This window comes from Catharus ustulatus, chromosome 7 (genome assembly GCF_009819885.2).
Source record: "Catharus ustulatus isolate bCatUst1 chromosome 7, bCatUst1.pri.v2, whole genome shotgun sequence".
Taxonomy (NCBI): domain Eukaryota; kingdom Metazoa; phylum Chordata; class Aves; order Passeriformes; family Turdidae; genus Catharus; species Catharus ustulatus.
The window spans coordinates 17,701,455-17,725,703 of NC_046227.1; the positions used below are offsets into that span (position 1 = coordinate 17,701,455).

Sequence of the window (24,249 nt, forward strand, 5' to 3'; positions counted from 1 at the left end):
TCAGGTATTTCCTGGAAGGTGTCTCAACAGTTTCACCTCTGCAGTGTATCAAAACAAATACTCAACAGTTTTTAGACACGTTTTTACGCAAATGTGCTTATCATGCAAATACAGATATGTACGATTTTATATTTTTCTCCACAGTAATGCTTTACTTTAAGACTTCGAGATTATGTTAACTCTATACTAGGCAAGAGCATCCAACAAAAATAGGACCACAACTCCTCAGAAGTATCTGACAGACCTCTTGACTTGCAGTGGCAGTGTTGCTGTTTACCCAAAGGTGAGTTTTTGCACATGTTCTCAGATAACTGCCAATTAAATTTTTTGTGGACTTCTAGGTGAGTCAGTCTGCAGTATGATTTGCTGGAAACAGCAAACACTTTAAAAGTTAATTTTCTGGTATTGTGAAAAAAGATTACTCACTTGACGCTAATATTGCTTTTCTTGTTGAGCAGGCTAAGCAGCATGAAGAGTTAGTGTAACCCAAGTTCAGTTCAAAGCTATAGTTAAGATTTAATTGTACATGTGTAAATGTCTGAGTATTAGCTAAAGGTCTTCAAAACTACGTTGAAGTTACTCAAAAAAGTCTTTAAGCAACAACAATAGCAAAAAAATTGCGTCATCTAATGCCTTTATCTGTAATCATGCAAGTAAGCACATGTATCATGGCACCACCTATAAAACACAGGCCAAACAAATACTAGTTTGCTATAGCTCTACATTTATTAGAATAGCAGGAGCTGATGTACTATGGGTTTCTGCATAAAAACTGCTATAGCCTTCCTGTTTTCAATGAAACTACAAGGTCACAAAATAATTTCATTGGAAGCTATCTAAGCAAATGTGGAAAGATTCACCTTCAGGTAAACAGCAACACTCCTAGAGCCAGTGAAGGGATCTGCCAGCAGAAGGAGCTCTGCCCTACCACTGCAGCCCCACCACCCTCCCAAGACAAGGGACTCCTGCAGGAGCAGAAGCAGGAGCTGTATCTGCAACCTCCTTCCCTGGGCTGGAGGATGCAGGTGACCACTGAGGCATTCAAATCTCCACGTCAGAAACTTTTGTGTTAGGAAATATTCAATTGGGCATTCAATTCTCTAATGCCTACAAGCATTACTGCCAGATTACCAGGAGACCTCGCTCTCCTTGACTGCCTATCTGAATATTCTGATATGAGACAGGAATAACACAGTTAGAAAAACTATCTAAACCACCTTTTCATTAATGCCTTGATCAGAGGAATGGAATAAAACCATCTTGTAAAGTACTTAAAACACACCATGTCTTCAAAGCAATGAGCACACCATCTGCTGTGGTGTTTACAACACAAGTACTTCAACAGGTCATTAGAATTAAATTGATGGGTCTCATATTTAATTTTCTCATAGCATAATATAGTTAGGTCCTGGCTATAAAAGAAGTACTAGACAAATCTTTCAGAGAATGACTTAAATTGTCCCATGATTAACACATCCAAGTTCCACAGCTCCCTATCCTGCCACAGCTATGTGCAGAACCCAGTGACTGTTCTCCATCTCACACCAGATGCTGCTGGAGCCAGTGAAAGCCCATCAGAGTCAGTGGACAACAGGAGGGGCTGCACTGCAAACCCCAGAACAACCAATCAACCAGTGCTACCCTGACAGGGACTGCAATCAAAATATGAGTATTGGGCCAACAAGACAAGTACTTCAGTGCCACAGGCACACTGACACACAGTGCTTTTATCACTTGGAAATGCAAAAAAAAATAAAAATTAAGATAATCTTATTTACATTATATACACTAAGATCACATTACAGAAGTATGAAAAAAATGCTCTGTGGACCACAGCTAATACTATCACCTTCATATTGATGTTCATACTCTAATCTGAGATTTAACAGATACCAAAGCAAGCTTCCATCTAAGAAATGCAGAGAAGCACCTTCTAATTACCCACAGATATGACAAGGAACAATTGCAGGGTAAAAAAATTTCCAGCTTTTCCTAAGAACATTTATATCACAAAGAATCCCCTCTAAACATTTTTGATCACTCTGCTGTTGTTAGCAGTAGTGATTCTAGACTATTCTTTTCATGCTTTTTTCTTTTCTGTTGCTGTGGATCAGCTGTGAACTCTATTAGCCAATTTAAAGAAACTTATTCCTTACAGTGAGAATCAGATGCCAGTCTGTATCTTTGAAGCTTTTGTACTATCTTTGACAAGAAGGTGCAATATTTCAATGAAAATTACTTTCAGATAGAAAATTACAAAGTGGTGGTTAAAGACTGGTATTTCAAAGGTCTCTTACACACTAACAAGAATATTTAGAATCACCTTTAAGCATCAAAACTGTACTTCAATCCAAATGCCTAAATGCTGGGACGAAAATTCTGTCATGCATCTGTCTGTCTAAAGGCAGCCCTTGCTGGCTTGGGCGTGACACTCTTCCCTCAGTAAAGCTGCTGTCTATCTTATGCAAGCCAAATGAGCACCAATTTGCTTCTTAAATAGTGATGACAAGTAACAAGTATTCAACTACTTCATTACATTAGTTTTTGGTGTGAATTAATTTTTTTTAAAGATTGGAATAAAGAAGAATTAGTGGAGTTCAGCTGAAGGAAAGACATCCAAACACATAAATACAAACTCCCAGACACACAAGGTAACTGCAACAGAATTGAATATTATGCTTAGTGCCATGTCAGTAACAGCCTGTTACTGACCATCAAACCACACTAAAATTGTCCATACTGCACTTAGATCACAGGTATGGATGAGATTACGTCCCTCTCTTGAGTCCTGCTGAAGGGATTACAGACTGCACACTATTTCTTGAAGGCAAAGGGATTCAGATTTCTAAACAAACCTAATCCACTGCTTACATAATTCAAATACCACAAAATCCAAGGTCAGAACAAATTACATTGAAACTTTTTCATTTAATTCTCACTTACTGACTTACTGTAAATCAAACCCAATTCATAAAACAATTACAGTATAAGAGTTCGGAACTAAAGTAATCCCTAAGTGTACAAACAGTGTAATTGTGTCCTGTGAACCATGGTATGCATCACAGTGTTTAACAGGTAATTTGGTTTTATGCCTCTTTAATCGCTACTTATTGCCATATGTGAAAATGACAATTACATCATCTAGGATTGACATCACCCTAGAGCTGCTTGTAGACTCACTAATACTGCTCTTAACCTTGTAGTACAAACAAGCATGCATGAATAACCATATCTTCAGGTGTTTCAGCAGGTAAAAACAAGGTCCTCCTCCAGGTCTTGTCTGTGTTCAGCAATTGCTGGACAAAAATCACGAACAAAAATTCTAAGCACAGCCAGCTGCAGATGAGGGGACAAAGCAAGCTGGCTGGACATTGTGGTCTCGTTATGAGCAGCACAAACCTCAGCTCACCAGGATGACCCAAGCCCTCACTTGTTTTTGCTCTGCCTTGTACAAGTGCAGCAAAAGCAGCAAGTGCAGCTAAGCTCTGATGAGGTCTTCAAGGTTGGTGCTGACTGCAGATGTGGGCAATGGCCACCTGATGCTGAGCTGGCATTACTTGGGAACCAGACAAGGCCATGGCGTCAGATCTTTAATTGCAGCCGCAAAGACAGTAAGGATGTGGATGGAGGCACTTTGGATACAGCTGTGTTGTTGCTTGACAGCTACTCATAGCAGCTGCAGCTGCTCTTGTTAGAGCTCCCTATCCCAAGGCAGTTAAAGTTAGCAAAGACCAAACAACTCAGCATATTTCAGTTACTCGGGTTCTCCTTGCAAATATATTAGGAATTTGTTATGCTCACATTTGTAGTCAAGAGAAGTGATCAAGGGTTTGGGCAGTCTGTTCCAGCAGCACAGCTGGAACTGTAAAAGAACATCTGTTCAAAGACTTTTTCAGTATCAAAAGGCTTTTTTTGCATGGGTCCAGACAAACTGAGCCCAAAGCAACTCAACTCCACTTCTTCTAGGTGCCTTTGGAACAGCTGACTGGAAAGAGTAAAGTATCTTTCCACCTTGGTCTGAGCACACTGGTTTAGGATTAACACAGGAAATAGCTGAGGCCCCTTGTGAGAGCACTGCATCAGCCAGCAGCCAACCAACTCTGTTAGTTAACCACACAGCAAGAGGCACCTTCACTCCACACAAAATTACAGAGTTACACATGGTTAGCTACTTCATCTGATTAACATAACTTCCTTAACTGCCTTATAATATTTATTATTACATTGTGCAAGTCTGGCTATTTAATTTTCCAGACAACTGTTTGCCATGTTTATTAAGGAGATATTTAGACACACTTAAGGCAGCTTTGGAAAGATATTTTTTTTAAGTCTTGTAGCATTTTAAAGGCTTTGACCTTTGTCAGGTTCTTGGGAGAGTTGCAACTTAGCTACTCACAGGGGGTTTTACAGTCTAATACAAGGGCAACTCTAAGAGGCCAGCTGATGCTTTAGTAAAATAATTCTATTAGTGACAACCACATACAAAAAAGATATAGAATATTAACATACATAAATCCCACACCTTTATTTCTAGACTCCTGCTCAGAAATATATCCAGTCTATGTCCATTTCCAGCGTCTCATGAATTTTTTCCTGAATTTACTGGTGTCTAATAAAGGATAACACCTCGTATATAACCAGTTTCTTTAGGTGAACAACATCATTTAGCGCAAAACATCATTTTACAGATTAAATACTAAGACAATCAGCATCTGTCATTGCTAACAAATTATCTTCTCAATATGCAATAAAAGGATACTAAGAAAATTTCAGAAACATAAAACTATTGCCAAGAATTAGATAGCAGGGATGGTAAGTAATTGTTATAGTTTTGAACACTGAAAAGAAAATTAGGCAGGTATAAAATAAAAATTTAAGACTTTGCCTACTGATTTGTCTGTTTCCATAAAGTTTTCTAAGGAAAAAAATACAAACAAGAATTCTGTGCTTTGGGGGCCCTAAATAACAAGCAAAGGATACTGACTGTCCAGTTCAGAGAATTTTTGTTAAACCTATTACATTGTCTTTAATGCCAACAATGCAAGAGGAAAATTCCAAGAACATGACAAAGCCAAAGAATCCTCAGTGAGATTTTTTACCTGCAAATAAGCAGTTACCAAGTGCTTCAACGGGCACACTCCCAGCACACGTGTTACCATCTCACCTCATAGGCAATCGTAGCTTTAATACTACGGCTGCACGGCACTTACAGCTGTGTGAGCCTGGCCTTCTTTTCTAGTATTCATTTGGATGATAACTTATCCCAAAAAAAGCTGGTTTCTATAGGCCATTTACATGTTAAAACTGTCAGCAGTTACGTCTTACAACACAGCCTCTATATTCAGGCTGTAATAAGAGACAGTATCCTCTTTCTTAAACCACACAGAAGAGTTAAATTACGTTCTCAGATTGATGTCACCAGCATTTCTGTAAGTAACAGAATTAAATTCTCATAAATACATCTACAATGATGTACAAAATTTGTACTTTGAAGCATTTTGATTGAGCAAATCGTTCAAAGCACCAAATTTGCATCCAAAATTATGTCCTACACTGTTACAAATCCCAGAGACTAAAAGCGGAAATGTACAGGAAACTAATAAATTCTCATTGCATATAATTATTATACCATTATTTTAAATCCATTGGTGTATATCACGAAAAAAAATCTTATTTTTGAAGACACTGTGATAGAAACACACACTTTAAATACCTTGTATTGACTCTAAGGTTACAATCTTGAAAAACGAAAAAGCACATTACCAAGACAGATAATTCCTGTTAAACTACCATAATGTATCACAGATAAGGAATATAGACATAAATTTATTGTATTCTCATCCCATCTTATGAAATTTACTTTAAAACAGTTTATTTGCATCATGCATCACCATAGGATTTGTTAATAGTAAAATGCATTGGATTTTGACCATTTGAAAAGAAAACTGAGTTTTATACTCTACTATAGTTTTTTATAGCAACCTTTGCACAGAACTTGGTATGTTATGGATAATTTGAATGCTAGGAGATTAAAAGTACTAGCTAGAAAATTCAGAACATGACTGTCAAAACACTGCAAAGGCTTGCTTAGCCCACGAAGAGCAGGCTGGTCCCTCTAAAAATCCTTGTGATGTGGCAGCAGACCCTCTGCCTTGTGCAGTAAGCGGGAGTGAGATCAAGCTAACTGGCTCAGTCCTTCCTCTGACTTCCATCAGCTCAGAACAACGACCACATGCAGCCCATACAGCACTAACCAAGAAATTGCAGGATCGTGGGATGTTGGTTTTCCTCATGAGGAAGGTTAGAAACTTGCTGTCTGTTACAGAAGAGGCTGCTAACAGACTGATGAAACTAAGCAGAGGCACTTTCAGCAGAAAATCCTTACACAATAGTTAGTAAGCTTGAAAAAATTCTATATTACATTTACGCTGCCATTTACAAAAAAAAATCCAAACAAACCAACAAAGAAAAAACTGAAACTAAGGATATGAGAAAATAACTCATTTTTCAGACAGACTTCAAGAAGAAATACACCCACAGGACCGTTACATTTCGCAGCACACAACATGAGATTGTACGAGCATTTAATATTAAGGTATCTGTTAAAGGCAGATCTGACAAGAACAAGTTTAGTTTGGATTTCACATAAAGTAAAAACCATTCAAAACATGCATAACTATGTATTTGTACTGGTCTAAGAGTTTAGAAATGAGCAATGTCCACAATATTTGTAATTTTTACTTTAGGCAGATTTTGAGTACTAAGGTGCCTCCAGCTGCAAAGTAACACCAGCAATTGAGAAGAAACAATAGCTGAGTGGAGTAAACAGCAGGGCTGAAATACCTGAGCTCCCATACAGCTGTTTATTTTCAGCAATCATCATTTCTCTTTTCAATGTTGGGAAATTTTCCAAGTTACTCACAATCACTTTGAATACAAACCAATTCTGACTATGGGGAACGGTAACAAAATCGTCAATATTCCTAAAATACAACAGAATAACTGAACTTGAAACGTTCTAACATAATCCACATAATCCACAGGTGAGAAGATACCACGGCTAATGTGCAACACAGGGATCATTCCAGACCCAACAAATGGAAAAATATCCAAGGAAATTATTTCTAAGATTAAAGTCACTGTACGTTGCCATGAGCACCTTGTTGGAAAGTCATTTTGGTATGAAAGGGATGGGTAAAATGAATCCCCTCTCAAAAAGCCATGGCCATACATACATACATACATACATAACTAGAGCAGTGATTTTTCTGGTCTGCAAGGTACAGTAATTTCACGAATACAAGCCGCAGCAAGAAGACTAAAATTTTGGTGGAAACCCGGAAATGCGGCCAATATTCCGGTGCGGCTAATCTATGGACAAAAATGTGATATCTGCCCTTACCTAGTATCATGCTGGTCCAGTCCCGAGCCAAAACAGTCTGAAATCCATGGTTTCCCGTTGTTCCGACGATGAACCAATCAGAGAACAGCTTATTGTCTGCCTGTGGATGGTGGCGTTACTGAGGGGCGGGGGTTGTTATCGGGGTGAGTTACCTCGGCAGTTCGATAAAAGTGTGTGATATTTCTCTGTACTTTTTAAAGTATTTTCAGTCTTGTGCGGCTACGGGGCTGGCTTGGCTCGCAGGGAGAGGGCTGGGGGAGCCTCTCTCCCCTCAGGGAGAGGGGTAGAACGGCCACTCGGCTCGCAGGGAGAGGGCTGCAACGGCCGCTCCCCCCGCGGGCTGCGAGGGCTACAACGGCCGCTCCCCCCCGCGGGCTGCGAGGGCTACAACGGCCGCTCGGCCACGGGGCTGCGAGGGCTACAACGGCCGCTCCCCCCGCCCGGCTGCGAGGGCTACAACGACCGCTCCCCCCGCGGGCTGCGAGGGCTACAATGGCCGCTCCCCCCGCCCGGCTGCGAGGGCTACAACGGCCGCTTCCCCCGTGGGCTGCGAGGGCTACAACGGCCGCTCGCCCCGCGGGCTGCGAGGGCTACAACGGCCGCTCGCCCCGCGGGCTGCGAGGGCTACAACGGCCGCTCCCCCCATGGGGCTGCGAGGCTACAACTGCCGCTCCCCCCGCCCGGCTGCGAGGGCTACAACGGCCGCTTCCCCCCGCGGGCTGCGAGGGCTACAACGGCCACTCCTGTGCCAGCACGGAGGTGTGGCTCCGCTCGGAGCTCAGTTGCCTGCCCGCGTGGCTGAGTGGCTGTTTAAAGGCAACACGGATCCATTGGGAATGCTCGCAAAATGACCACGCTATTGTTCCTGTCTTTTTCGGCTTGTAAATAAAGGGTGTGTCTTTTTTCACTTGGAAACAATGTTTCCGAGGTCGGCAGTAAGCCAGTAAGCCCCGGCAATCCCGCGATTGTGTTACTAAATGACGACTTTGTGAAAGTTCGCTGCAAACTAAAGTGCGGCTAATATTCCGGGTGCGGCTTATCTATTAACAAAGGCAACAATGTTGCCAACACACCAGCAGTGCGGCTTATATTCCGTGCGGCTTGTATTCGTGAATTTACTGTATTTGTAAGGAACCTGGATAAGATAACCTAGAACAAGTCAAATCTCATTATACAGTGTTTTTTGCTGATCAGTTAGCATAGACTGCAACAGAGACAGCAACAGCTGTACTTATGCATCCTGATCCACTCCTCTAAAGCAGCTGTGATCTTTACAATGAAGTATTTTTTCATCTTAATCATGAAAACTGTAATTTAACCACACGGAAAAAAGCCATCATGTTCTTGATGAACACTCACTTAAAGCCTGTCTTAGAATGGATAAATCAAACCTACTATAGCTAATGACAGGGACAACACTTGATGGGAATCCCTCTTATTGGAATCCTAGTGAATGTTATAATTCCAGAAAATGTTGCTCAACCAGGCAGGCTGAGCTCACCCTTATGAAAAAAACACTTCACAAGATGTGTCATCTGTTATATGTTAACAGCAAACCACAAGGTTTTATTTTCCACATGGGCTGCTAGGCTCTCCCCAGATGTCACTCAAAACTAAGCTGCCCCAGCAGAAAAGGTATGAATAGTTCCTACCTGGAGTCCACCTAACTTAAAATAGCTTTCAAAACAGAAATTACAGCTGTGGTAGCAGGGATAAAAAGAAAGAAAAGCAGTTGCTAGCTACAGATGTTGGAACTTCACTGAAGTGAATGAGTCTTCCACAGATGAGAGGCATTTTTCTGTGATGTTTACCTACCCCAAAGCACAAATCTGAGGTTTTCAGGAAAATGAACTGTCACCATTATCTGAATGACACACATCATAGTTTTACGTGAAATTGTCCTAAGAATCCAGCATGAATCATGGTGAATTCTACCTGCTTTTCAGAAAAATCACTCTTCTTCACAATGAAAACTGTATTTTTCTTAGAAACTTAGTTCACTTCTATTGGCTAGCAATGGTCAAAAAATAAAACTAGACAAAACTCATCAAATTTTAAGCTTTTATCTTTATGATGAACCCAGTGTTTACTTTCTCTTGGGATTCTTCATGCTGCCTTTATGGTAGCTCAATCACTTTTCCATTAGAACTAAAAAATTTCAAGTAAAACAATGGTTAAAACAAAAAAAACTCTAGCAATATTTTAAAAATTCTTTTAGTGTCATAAACCCACATTTATCAGTTACTCTACCATGTATTTCTGACATGTAACTTCAGCTTTTCCCTTCTCTGTGATGAATTTCTTGTACACAGAACTCCCTATCTTATCTAAGTGTCTTTATAGCTCTCAGCTTACACAGATATGGCAATAACAACTATTTCATTTCTAATCCTTGTTATATAGGAATACTAATGGTCAGCCTCAAAACACATTTTTAAAGTTAGTAATTTGAATAGCAGTATCTCTGAACTCTGCAGAAAGTAGAAATCCAGAAGAATCTATCTAGAAGATTATAGACTGACCTACAAAGAAAGTTGCTTTGAGTCTTGCAGACTTACAAGGAGCAGAGAACTCACAGGGGTTTTGTACCACTACAGGATATCAAATTAAGTCAAAAATCTGTTTTCTCATTGCTCTCCTTCAAAGAAAAAATATCTTTAGCTATTTCCTTCCTCAAAGTTGCAGCAAACCAATCAGAGGTACCTTAACCGCTACCTATGTGTGTATTTACTAACATGAGAGGAACATCACACATACCTAACAGGGAATGAATAGCATTTAAAAGGCCAGCTACAAAATGAAGATCATCTATTCTGTGGTTACAAAACCACTGACCTACACTACTTTCTCCATCACCCTGCACTGTGCTTCCCAAGGACCTGCAATAAATGAAACAGGAAAGAGGAAGTAGGAACTGTATGTATATGGGACCACAAGAACTTTCAGGACCAGGGTCATGTGCAGAGTACAGTAAAGCTTCTCTCCTGGGCTGTACCTAAAGAGCTGAAGGCATCATGCTGCACTAAAGGCAATTCCAATCTGAATCTAAGTGCAGCAGAATTTGCATCTCTTCCTACTGCAGCAGTGCCCGTAGTCTTTGCATAACTACTGACTGACTTATGCTCCAAGCATGACAAGGATTAGATTAGCAAAGTTCAGTACAATGAACTGAGCTCACAAGCTGGATCCAGGGCCCAGGAGCTCTGTGATGTTTTGATGGCAAAAAACACATTCAAATTGGCATGGAAGAATAACAGCATCCCATATACCACAGCTTCTCATTTTCCAGTGCCAGACATACCCAAACCCTTGCCTAAGAAACTGACTCCTATCAGGGATCAGACACACAAGCAGATGTAATTTTCCATGCCACCTTCACGTCAAGCAAGGCTGGAATGACTTCCAGCATTCCCCTTCAACCATGCAAAATCATCCTCCAGTAAAGCTTTGCTGCCTGAGACACAACTCTCTAGAAGACACAGCAAGAACTCTTTTCCACCCTGTCACAGCCATATGGCTATGCAACATTTCCCTTCCCTTTCTACATGTGCTGTTACTGTGCTGCACGCTTCCCTTGCAACACCACTGGCCTCCTGAGGGTGTTTACTTCTAGGAGACAATACCCTTATTCTAGGTAAAGTCCTTCTGCCTGGGAAGAGAGGGAGAAAAAACCAAAATAATATTGGCAGGAAGAAAAGGACCTAGAGAAACATTTCTCCTTCCCTTCAAGAAGAGTTAGCAGTATCTCATTACTATACAGAGCGTTTGGCCAACTCCTTATATGCAAAAGGCTGTCATAACCCTCCTGCCTTTTTCCCTTCTTGAGTTTGAATTGTTGCACTTTGAAGAGTTTTTAGATCTCTCCTCAAGGGCAATTTTATCAATTATCTCTGTCTTTACCAAATCTGGATATAATTACTGTAGTTAGCTCTGAGAGGAGAATGAGACCATTCTGAGGTCTCTATTGTGCAGAGCAAGTAATGGTCTTGCATATTGTTGCAAACCTTGAAAATATTATTTTTAAATATTTAAACCATTAATTAATCCATATTGTATCCTCAGGGACAGCACCAGAGATCTTAAGCTTTTAGAAGTGTCCTGCATCTTTTCATGTGTCCTCACTGTTTATTTTAGACTAACATACCTTTATTATTGTGTATGTACAAAAAGAAACCACAAGGTGTAATAGTCTTTTGAAAATACGCTTTTTTGTTCAAAGTCTCTACTGAATTCAGAATTTTGATGGATTGAAGTAAATGGTGGTGCTAAAATAATACTAAAATTGTAGAATTCAGATTGCAGTTCTTTCAAATGTATATTTTAAGATACATAGTTTCTTTAAGATGTGAGGAAGCAAAATTCCTCATAAAAGCTGTGTACACAGAGGGGTTTTCACAACAATGAACAGCCTAATCAGGGTGAAGAATCCTCAACTGAAAGCTCACAAAGAAAGCCCTCTATCCTTTCTCCATTTTTTCAATTCTACTTTTCTCGATAGGGGTGTCTCACCAGAGAACCTGAAGAGTGAAAGATTTAAGTATAGGACTGAAATCCATCAAACCCAGGCTTGTGGTCCAAACCCAAGCAGCTGTCAAACCCAGAGACAGGAATGTATGCTCACTTCTGCCTAATAAAATTTGAATCAAACACTTTGCATCTGATTCTCCATGTGAGCTTTTATGCAAACTTCTAAAGTGCAAGGAATCCTGGGGTGGAAGAGCTATTCTGAGAGCTTTCACATAGTTCATGTAATTAGGGAAACCACTTCCTTTGATTGTAAGTGTTCAAAACAGCTGAATTTCTTCTTTCAAAGGACTCTGTGATTTGGGTCATCTCTTTTACTTGCTCTTTTATGTTTCTCAAGATGAGAGGTGAGACTGTAAAGCACATTATTTAGAAAAAAAAAAGATTCCACTTTTTGTTTTAGGGATTGAACTTCAACTATTCAAACGCTTGTCATTTGGAAATCTACCTTTCTTTCCCTCCCTCTGTTTCCTTCCTTTTCTGATAAGCTCTTCAGTGGCTCAAGCGAATATAGCCCAAAAACGCCAATTTAAACCTAAGGGAAAACTGAAATACGCTACATAAAGGAAAAGGGACTCTCATTTTCCTTTGTGTGGTTGTGGTTGAATATGTAATTATAAAGGAGCTCTAGCTGCAGGATCTCAGTCCCCATGTCACATTTACTTTTTCAATGGTTCTAAACATTGACCAAGCAAAAAGGCAGAAATACAGATTTTTAAAAGACAAACAAAGCAGCTGCCCTGGTCTTTGAAGGGGGTTTGCAGGTTCTTCGTTTCTCAAAAAGGGAACTCAGGTCACAGTTTCAAGGCAAATGACCATGTCACTAGAGCTAACAGCTGATGCCAATGTTGCTACAGAATCAAGTGTCACTCGCCCTGAATTTCTTGAGTCAGGCACCCTGTTAGTGCTGTTACTTCACATTCATCTCACTAACAGCTGTAACAGGCAGCAAATATCCCACTTCTCACAGTATAGCACAGAATCATACTAGCGAAAAGGCAGGAGATTTCTTACTGCATGTTTCAAATTTATTAAGTAAAAACAGAAAGTTTGTTGATCCTAGGAGGACTGAGCATTATTCCCGGTCAGCGAAAAATAGCAGGACTCCTTCCAGAATTACAGCACTTACAGGGAATCAGTCTCCAATACGAACAGAGTAAACCACTTGGAACACAGTGCCAGAAACCACATTACTGCCAACTTCTGCACAGGACAGATGAGACACTGGCTTGGAGAGATGACTTTACAATAAAGTCTTTGGTACAAATACATAAACAACGGAGAACCCAAAAGTTATGAGCAGAAAAGCCTTTTCCTTGGTTTAGGAGATTAAAAGTACACAGTTCACAAAAATAGAAACTCACCAATCACTACTTATAAGCCTTCATGTTTGAAAGGTTTGCCTCAAATGCATCTAACATTACTAAAATTAAAGTTGTTATAAGATTAGACAAGAAGTGATTTCTGCACTTCCCCCCCCCTCTAATTTCACATAGCATGCACAACACTTTCTCAGCTGCATGATTCTTCCAAGAGGAAAAGATAACCTCTTGGAAAATGTCACTCATTCGCTTGAGCTGCTCACAGCAACTAGTTGATTTTAACAAGTTTCCAGAACTACACACTCATCTCTCCTATTCTGCCTATGCCAGATAATAATTTGCAGAGTGCCTCAGCCTTCATGGAAAGGCTGCCACCCACCCAGCCCGCATGCCTGTCTTTTGGTTTTCCCACCTGCCAAGAGCAACTTGGTACTGCAACTGCATCTCATCTTCTGGTGTCTACCAAGAGCTTCCTCACTTCTCCTACAACAGCTCGAGTGATTGTACAAGCCATGCTTATTTTTGATGTGGCTGCTGGTAAATCAGGTGCCCAATACACAAAACCCACAGATATTTGGTCAGTCATGCATATCATATCACAATTTTTTTCTCCCTTGCCTCCACCGTTTAGCCATAAGGAGCCTTAATTTTCAGGAGTTTTGGAGTAAAATAAATAAGAAACCAGAGGCAGAAGATAAGTGGGTAGGTGTGTGGCACTGTTCCCCTTCAGTGACATCCAAGGACCAGGCCCTATTTTGCAAGGAGGTGCATCCATAGAGGGCCCCTCCTGTGTGCGAGACACCAAGTTTCCTTGTGGAGCTTTCTTAAATAGAAATTATGCAGAATGAAGATTCTGTAAACAGTAGTCTAAGAAACAAACATGTATTTGCAAATAGGATTCTTCCCCAGTAGCTGAACTGCAACAGATGAAACATTTAAGAGGAACAGGGCAGTTTGGAGGTAGTTGCATCAGAAGCCCAGCCCTGTGTTTGCCCTTGCTGGCCTCATCTCCCTGGTATGTTAGCACAATTAACTGAGTATAGGAGAAAGAGTTAATGTTGAAGCTGTTCTCTGGGCTCCTCTGCAGCCTCCAGCTAACATAAACACATCTGAATGTTTCCCTGTGACTGTTTATATTGTCCTCTTAAAAAGGAAACTTTCTCTATCAGCACCTTAGTAAGTGGAAATAGGTAAATATGAAATAACTTTTACAAGTCTTAGTTGTGTCATTACAATTGAAAAGACTGATTTTGATGCTTGCATTCAAGTTAGGATATATTTTCCTTTTTTTTCAGAGTTCTGCAACTCTGTTTTCAGTGAAATCTTGTGCCCCAGACCCTTACGCAACTCGCACACATCCAATTTAAAATTAGGGACTAAAAAACAAAAAAAGGAAGTAGTTCTACAGAGCATTTTATTGCCCTTTTAAAAGCACAAAACACATTGTTCAAAATTCCACTGACACCATGTATGTGGCTGGTAGTTTGGGTAATCCAGCCAGAGACTGCAGCCCCCCATGCTCAGCATACTCCTGTGGAAAATTGTCTCCAGGAGATTAATGGTCCCAGACTCAGATCACATCAACTCCAGCACAGGCCTCTGACTTCATCTGAACCATCACACAGGCATGCAACAACCTAGAAACTGTGTCACATTTAAACAATACTTCCACACACTTCAAGAGCTACTCTGGGATTATCAGAGACAATTTGTCACTCCCTATGCTGCAGTGAGTGCAAGTTATTTAATTAGCATCCCCAGGAATTGCAACACCAACAAATTTCAATGTGGGTCACAGACATTTAAATTGTCAGCTGTCCCTCAAAGCACGTTAAGACTCAAACATGCAATCACTTATCATCCCTCAAGTTACCACTCACCTGTCATTGTGATTTTTTTCTACTTGTAACCTTGTTTTAAGAAAACTATATCATTAAATAAATGTCTTCCCAAGTCTAACTTGAACCAATCAATTGATGAGCCTGCAACAGCCTAAAACAGCACTTTGAGAAAAAAGGATTTCTTCTGCATCCATGAGATTTCCACAGCAAAGCTTCAGGACAGCTTAAACATCCAAAAATACCATTTTGCAGTTAATCACTTCAACAGAAGCTCAGGGTCAGAAAATGTCGTGGGAGGGGAAACAAAAGAGCTGCCATTTGATGTCAAGGGCTGCTGGCATAAAAAAATAAGCAACACAAATTAAAAATAACAACAGAGTCCATGCAAAAAGAAGACTGAAACAGCAGGAACATATCTAGAGAAAAATTAAAAATAAAATTAAAAAATAAAAGAAAAAAAAAACCACAAAAAAACCCCAAAATAAAGAAACAAACAAACTAAATAAACCACGCTAGGAAAAATGCCCTTAATTGCAACTGGAAATGTGAGCAATGTGAGCAGCCCACTGTCAAACAAAACCTTGCAATTGACATAATAATACTTTAGACAATATGAAATGGAACTAAACTAATTATGAAAGTAAAAAAATATTTAATAATATCCTAACAGCCTGCATGTTGTGGATAGCAAAGATGATAAGAGTGTTTTCTAAACAATCAGAGATCTTCTCCCTAGTCTAAACAACATTTAATCATAAATCATAGAAAACAAGCACACAAACTTTTTCACTTACAAATGTTGCACCTTCTGAAAAAAAAAAAAAAAACCACAAAAAAACCCCACTGAAATTGAAGATAACTGAGATGAAAGGGTCCAGACCTCACAGAGATATTCCTAACCCAGGGATCAGGCACACAGTAATTTCTTGTGACTCAACCAAGCTAAGGAAGCTGTACCTATATTCCTAATGAACAGCACATGCAAGGTAATTTCACTTCTCACTTACAAAGTTTAAGGCAATTCAAAAGACAAGCAGAAGAAAGCAACAGACAAACCTGGTGCATCTTAGCTTAATAATTCACCTGTTAATCAAATTTGTTTACATAGCAACTGCTCAACACTGGCCACCAGTCAAGAACACATGCACACTTGTCCATTTACAATTTTAGTACAAAATCTACAATTGACACTACTGACAGTTATTATGTCTCAACTGATTCAAAGTAACTTTTGAAGCCATATACTGTCAGTGTGGGCCCTGATGAACCAGTTTCACTGAAGTTGATGTTCCTATCAAAATAACCCGAATACTGGGTTGATTTAAAAAAAACTTGTATATACAAGCCACCACAAGTAAGAATCTCAAATTAAGTTGGTCAAAAAGCCACACAACTTCATTTATATGAAGCAACTCTCAAGTTGTTACTCATTTAATGAAAAACTTTGTATAAAAATGTTTAAACAAACTAGTAAAAAGACCCACTACAATAAAATGTAGCAAAATACAGACAAATACTTTTCTATGTCTGGATTCCTGTGTTTCCAGGATTGTTTTAGGATGGAGAGACACAGGAATGAAGATTCCTAAAACAGACAAAATGAAACTAAAGCCTGTTCTTCACAAGAATAATTGTATTCTGGCATCTTTCATTATACTGGTGTCTCCCAAATGTGGGGTTTGGACAATATTTTGGTTGCAATACCAATATGCCATGACACAACACAGTCTTATCCAAAGCATCCACTAAGAAAATCTCATGCAGTGGCTTTTTTAATCCCTGGACATATGACATTCATTTACAAAATAAAGTCCTCCAGAAAATTACCCCTTGAATGAAAGCCACAAATAGGGCAAATAAAGAATCAGTCAGATTCATTGCAGAAGTCTGTCCTATCCAAAACTGCAAGATACAGATTACACAACAGCTGGAGCATCTGAGCAATTTTGACAACTTCCAGTCTATAAAGGATTCTAAGTATGCTCTTGATACCTTTTGAGAATACCCTAGTCAGCACCAAGAGGAGTGCTCTAAGCCAATTCCTTTATGAAAATACATTAAAAAAACCCCAGTAGAAAACCTTGCAAAATAGCCACTCTGTAAAACAGAAACTAAGACATTTTAAGACATTCCTCTGGTATAATAAATACAGTTTTATCTCCTTTTAGCAGCTAACACCACATAGCAGTAAACCTGAAAGGAGGTTGTAGCCACATGAGGGTCAGTCTCTTCTCCCAGCAATTAGCAATAGGGCAAGAGGACAGAGACTTAAACTGCACCAAGCAAGGTTTAGGCTGGACATCAGGAAGAAGTTTTTCACAGAAAGGGTGACTGAGCATTGTAATGGGCTGCCCAAGGGAGGTGGCAGAGTCACCACTCCTGGAGGTATTTCAGGAAAAACCAGATGTGGCAGTCAGTGCCCCAGACTAGTTGACAAGGTGGTCTTAGGCCACAGGTTGGACTTGATGATTTCAAAGGTCTCATCCAATCTAGCTGATTCTGTGATTGTTTTTCTTTGAATGACTATGGGGCTGGATGGGCTCCCATGAGATCACTTACTGTGAACTCTGTAATTTTTCAGCATAGGTGTAGATATCCCTGAGAAGTTCATATATTCGACCCCTACACCCTGCATAACTTCAAACAGCACACATTCTGAGCCCTCTCTCACTGTTCATCACTCTTAATACTTGCTGACTCAGACCTGAGAGAGGTAAGGGAGTAGAAGCTCCTAGAAAGAGCTAATAAAATATTAATAGAGCATCAAAATTGCCCTTCATTACAGCCAGGACCCAGTACGGAGAGTCATTCAAGGCTGACACCAGAGCACCCATACCAGCTGCAAACTACCAAGAAAAACAACATCTACTATTTTTAGTCCTGTCAGGACTGAAGTATCAATTTCAGTTTGTTTTGTTTTGCTTTATTTTACTCTGTTGTTTTTCTCTTGTTACTCTTGCAAATCATTGCCAATCCCTACTCTCATGACCCACATCAAAATTATCACATGCTCTCTTTTAGCACTACAAACATGAATGAGGTAAGTCCAGTGACACGCATGTGATTATACTTAACTCATCCCCTTCAGAAGGTACAAGTACCATCTATGTCTTCTGGACAGTCCTTTCCAGAAGTGGATCATAAAAATCAAAAAAGTGAACAAGCTGCATTATACACCATATGAAAATTTTTATGAAGCATTAAAATATCCCCTAAAGCTTACAAGACACATATTACATACAAGAAACCCTGACAAGATAAAATTAACTTCCATAGTAATCAGACTCCAGGCAATACAGCATCAAAACTAGAGAAAGCATGTTTTTATTTTTTGAGCCTCATAAAACTCAAATGCTTTACAGACATGACTGAACAAAGCATGCATAGTTAATCCTGCTCAGTTTAACAACTTCTATCCACAAGTTAGTTCTGTTAATTCACCAGAAATATTTAAGCATTTCCCAGTAAGATTACAATTACATTTTACTGGGTTTTTTTCCACACTCTCCTTCAGTATTCACAGACCACTGCCAGCATTTTGAAGGAGTCCAGGAACGTATGTACTGCATGGAATCAAGTGATCTTGTACCCAAGTACCCTGATTGTAATGGCTTAAGCAATACTGCTGCCCATCAATAGCATGGAGACATCTTATGGACCATGGACTACCTTCAAAGATCTGTGGTACTAAAATTAAATTCAAGTTTCAGGTGAAATTCCAGCAGTAATAAACCTCCTGGTGAAGTACCACACTCCACACACCAGCTGCCAACAAACTGCCACCAAAAGCACAGCCCTCAAAAGCAATGACAAATAACAGGTGAACTTCAGAGATGGGCAATCAAAGGAGGTAAGTGCTCTTCAGTGAAAAGCTAACGTGGCAAGGCATAAAACAACATTTGTAACACTTCACTCCAGCAGTTATCTGCTCAAGATAATGGAGTCAAAAGAACTGCTAGCAATTTGCAGAATAAGGCCCCTAGCCCCAGTCTCTCCCATTCATTTCAGTGGGAGTCAAATTACAGGTTTATCTAATAATTCATATAAATCCCTCACAAAAATACCAGATAACTTCTGGAGTAGTAGATGTGCAATTTTCTTCAATGAATGGACACAATTATCACTTAGGGCAAAAGGACAGATCCTGCTACAGGGGGCATTTCTACTCTGCCACATGCATCATAATTCACTAGGAATTCCTGTTTCCTACTTCAAACCTAAAATCACTACAGTGTTTGTACTAGATAGTAAAACGCAACTTAATTTTTCTCTTTGCTGCTATTTAATAATTCAGGCCTTATTCCTTTGTTTTACTTAATCAGCACAATTCTTGTTCAGTTTCACACCTGATATTCTAACCAAGGCCTTATAGCATTTTTTTTCCTAGCAGATCTTTTTAGGTGTATTTTTTCACATAAACACATATCTCTTCCCACAAAGCTGCATTTTACTGCCTGTCTATAAAAAAGTTAATGCCTTGCAGAGATATTTCTCAGATTTCAAAGAGTTTCAAAGCAATCTGTCTGAGCAACACTCTTCCAAGTATTTGTAAGTTTTTCTAAGCACATATTCCAGTATGCTATGCTGGAACAAAAATTGCTTTGTTTCACATGTTAGAACTTGTTAGCCCCTTGGCTAATATAAAACCTTCACGATCTTTGCTGGTTGTGATTGGCTTGTTTAATAAAATGACACACAGATACAACATATTTGCAGAATGATACCACAGCTCTATTGACTTGGCTTGTTCCCTTGGACTTGGCTAGCATGAAATGCCTCTGAGCAAATTTTTCACAACTCTCCTATGTTTTCCCTGTAATCAGTTGTTATGGATTACTGGCAGCAGTTAACAGAAATACAAGACATGCAGTCATGGAGATAAAAAGACACTTCCTTCCAAATAAACTAGAAATAGTAGAATCACAGGTTATGCCGAGCTGGAAGGGACCCACAAAGATCATCCAATCCAACTCTCAGCCCCACAGAGGACCATCACCAAGAGTTCCTGAGAGCAGTGCCCAAATGCACAGAATAAGTAGTTTTCTGGACTAAATGCATCCAAGTATCCACTAAACACAGATACACAAGAGTTACAGCAAGTTATGTCTGTATTGATATCAGAAGAGTCATTAACTCCCCATGACTTTCAGTGTAGTTCAGTCACAGACATTCACTATTGTCATCACTACAGATGAAGATGTTGCATATGTAAACATGTGACAGCCATTAGGGTCAGAAGACCTTTCAGCCACCAAGCAGGCCTCTGGTGCAGCACAGGCCAATATACTCCAGCAAAATGTTCCTGTGGTGAGCTCAACAACTTGACAAAAACAATTGTCTAAAAAGACATCTCAATGAGAAGAGAGAGGAAAAGGATCCTCCATCTTCACTCCTTCATTTGTAGTCTGTGCCAAGTGTTACTCATCCTCACTCCTGATAATTTGTGCTTTTCTTTCCATTCTAATTTTTCTGGCTACAAATTCCAAGCACTAGATCTTGCAATAACTTTTTGCACTAAATTAAACTATCCCTTCATTTTCTCCATATGAAAACGCAATTTTTGTATATAAGCTCTTCTTAATTCTCTAAGGTTGTTGACAGAGAAGTTCTGCCAAAGCTTGTTAGATTAAATAAGTCATCACCACTTGCCTCTCTGCTGCCTTCCCAGAAAACTTTCAAGATAGTGCCCATACCAAGCTGGTCCCATAACCTGTCGTGTTTAGTTTAAGTTGCAAGTTATAACCAGTCTGAAGAAAAATAAACAAACTTGTGATGGAAGGCACTTGCTTGCCTTCTGTCCACCCATCCTGATGGATGATACTCATCATCCAATCTCAACACCCCCACTCTCTCTAACTTTTCACTCTGTGTTTTGCAGATTCCCCTGGGCAGCCCTTACAGTTCATTTACACTCTTTTAAACACAACAGAATCACATATGCCTAACAACAATCTTCCCAGTGCTACATACCAAGATAAATCATGCCTGGTTGTTAAAAATTACTTGCTCCTGATTTGCATATGCAAAACAATTAACCTAATTTGCCTAACAGCGCCATGATATGAGCTCTTACTGAGTTGCAAGTCTTCATTAATCCCTAAATAAATGCTTAAATTACAATAAACTCTTTCTGGCATATGGTTTCCTTTTCCTTCCATACAACCTGTGTTCCTTGCTACTTCATGTTGCGCTATCTTAAAAAATATATTTTTGTTGAATGGTCCAACTGTGTCAAGTAATACACAGGATCTTCCTTTCTCCATCCTTTCCTGTTCCATTAAGTTTTATACCATCACAAGATGCAGTAATATTGTTTTTAAATTTACTCTCGAAAATGCTTTAAGTATATAACATGTCTAGCACAGATACAGATGTAACCCCTCCAGAAACACGCACATTCAATACAGGTATTTCACTGACCCTGACTGAGATCTGACAGCCAGGTAATTTGTAAGGAGTGCATTACTGATACTGCATAGCACAAATTTTACCCTTCATGCATCTTGATATTAACAAACAATATAAATAAAGAGAACAGCACAAACTGATACTGGACAGAGTGTATAAATCTTCCACTGTTCTAGAAAAATCTTGAGATCCTTTAATACTATTTTAGACAGCAATCTGCTTAATTGTGATCAAACATGCTTATCACATCACTGAGCATGACACAATCATGGCAGCTCGTCTGTTGCAGCAGTGGATGAACTTTGGTGTCTCATTATTTGCTAAGTCTAATATGCCTAGCACTGTTCTGCTGTCCTTCAGCTTGTGTCTTCCTACAAGAGTCTGAGGATATTGTACGTGAGTTACATATAGTCACGATGGAACAGCAGACCAGTAACTGTGCTGTCCGTCACTACACTGGGGTTGCCCACTGCCCCATCAGTGGTGCTGATCAGCAAGCAGACTGGAGCACTGTGAGGACCATGTACACCATGTCTCTGCTGAAACTGTACAAAACCAAGGAGTCAAAAGGACTTTAAGGCAATTTTCTAAATATTTCAAATAAAAAACAACAAACCAACCTTAGCTGGTAAAGGTGCACTTAGCTAATTCTGCCTTTTCCCTCAGAATTGCCAAGGACCCATCTGCCCTTCCAGGTCACAAGATGTCCCAAGGGAAGGTGACGGGTAGAACAGTTAGGGTTAAAACTACCTCACTGCAAGACCAAGCTATGACTATGTGGCTATGACTAACTAGGAGCTAGTGGAGCCCTAGATCAAAATCTTCAGCAGGCAGGGAAGAAACAACTCTAAGCCTGTAGTGAACATACGGATGTGAACCACAGAGCAGACGTCAAGAGGACAAGATGGAATCAGGTAATGACAGGAACACTACCTCTTCCTATCTAGCAACATGCCAGTGGCATCAAGAGAAATGAGTAGCTCCACAGGTGCAGCCAGCTCTCCTCCTCCTCAAGGCCAGGCAGAGGAGAATTGTGAAACAAGAAAAGTGGGAGACAACAGTGAAGGGTTAAACAATAGTGCTTTAAATCAGCCCCCTCAGCTTGGACTGCTCATTAAGTCTTTACTGTAAATCACCGCTAATGGAGTTTTGTAATTAAACAAACAAAAATCCCAAGGTGGTTTGCCTGCATTACCTAGAGGATGGAAAGCACTAGAACAGAATTTGTGTTCTTGTTACTACAGCAGACCAAGTAAATGAAAAGTAAACTTTTACCTCTTTTTCTATTTTGAGTAGCTTCTTCACTGCCACCTCCTTGTCCTGAGAAATCCATCTGGCTCGGTAGACACTCCCAAAACTCCCTCCACCGCAGTTCTCAAAAAACTGCAAGTCATCAAATTTAATTTGCACAAATGAAGCACTGGTAGACGACATCTCATAATGACAAAATATACCACAGCAAAACCTGTAAAGAGAAAAGCTTTAATTAATGCACATGATCCAAGGATTTATGGACTTTCTTACCCATGCTCAGTCACCCCAAAATCAGAATCTTAAGCACACTACAGCAAAATCCACAGGCCACGGGAGGAAAAGAGCCTGAGAATGTGCATTCCAACAGGGTGCGCAAAAGTTTGCATAATTTGCACAAACTATTAGGAGGAGCTGAGGGACAGAAACAACCAACAGTATTCCTCAGAGCAATCCTGACATTTCCCAAACACCTTGGAAGCAGTTCTGCAAAAGGCAGGCACGGGGCTGCTGTCTCCGTGGGCAGTCAGGAAGCATGCTCTGGGCTCAGGGCTGGGCAGGCACCTTTGGCCAGCCAGCAGCGGTGGCTAGGGAGCAGTGGCACCTTGGCACACGTCACCCTGGCTGGGCAGGCACCTCTGGCCAGCCAGCAGCGGTGGCCAGCGAGCAGTGGCACCTTGGCACACACCGTGCACCCAACAGTGCTCCGGGTGAGGCCACAGTCAGTGCAAGGATGTGGAAAAACCTGGCCATGGCGAATCTCTCTTCCTGAGTGACTCAGATCTGTTTGCACGTTGTAACAAAGCACAAGTACAGGGTAATTCATCTGGGTTACAATATGTGGAATTCTGCAGCCTGTGCCAAGACTGGTGTCGGCAGTTTCAGGAGATGATCCCAAATCTGCTGACAGGGGAACAGAACGTCCTTCCCCGAGATTTCGCGGTGATAAAGCTTATGGCTGTAGCGAATTTCAAGAAACATTATCGCCTAAATGCATGAACAATGACTAATTTTAGGTTTCTTTTTTTAATGATACAAGATCAGAAAGCTCAGGTCTTTAATGGGACTGCAGGGCACAGCATACTCCAGAACCATCTGCAAGCCTGCTGTGGGTTCAGTTCAGATGCACCAGCCTATACAAAGTAGTTTTAATTACCAGCAAATGTTGCTGTACTTTCAATTAATGACAATAAATTTATCAGCATAAAATGAGAGATGAGTTTTAATAAGACAAGCCAAAAAAGAACTGGAGATTTTGGGTTGATGGTAAAAACTACACATGCAATTTCTCTGATAAATTACAGTATCAAAATATACAATGTCTTCTGAGAACCTCCATTCCATGGGGCTTTCTGAGATAAAACTGTGTTATGTGCTGTCCACAGCTGTGAAACACACCTGTGTTAACTCCCTGCACTGCTGACTGCCAGAATCTCTTTATGCCAGTTGCCTCTGTAACAAAGGCATTATTTGCCCCCTGGTTCTCCTGATTGTGTGGCTA

At 40.2% G+C, this 24,249-nt stretch overlaps 1 protein-coding gene across 1 annotated transcript in view; it reads right to left on the reverse strand.

The window, feature by feature from the left end:
- The window catches only part of MAP3K20 (mitogen-activated protein kinase kinase kinase 20), a 66,831-nt gene that overhangs the window by 36,874 nt on the left and 5,708 nt on the right, over positions 1-24,249 (reverse strand). The window contains exon 2 of the mRNA XM_033064612.1: positions 22,773-22,962. Within this exon, the coding sequence (XP_032920503.1) occupies positions 22,773-22,931 (159 nt within the window). The 5' untranslated portion in view covers positions 22,932-22,962. The remainder of the gene's footprint in view (positions 1-22,772; positions 22,963-24,249) is intronic.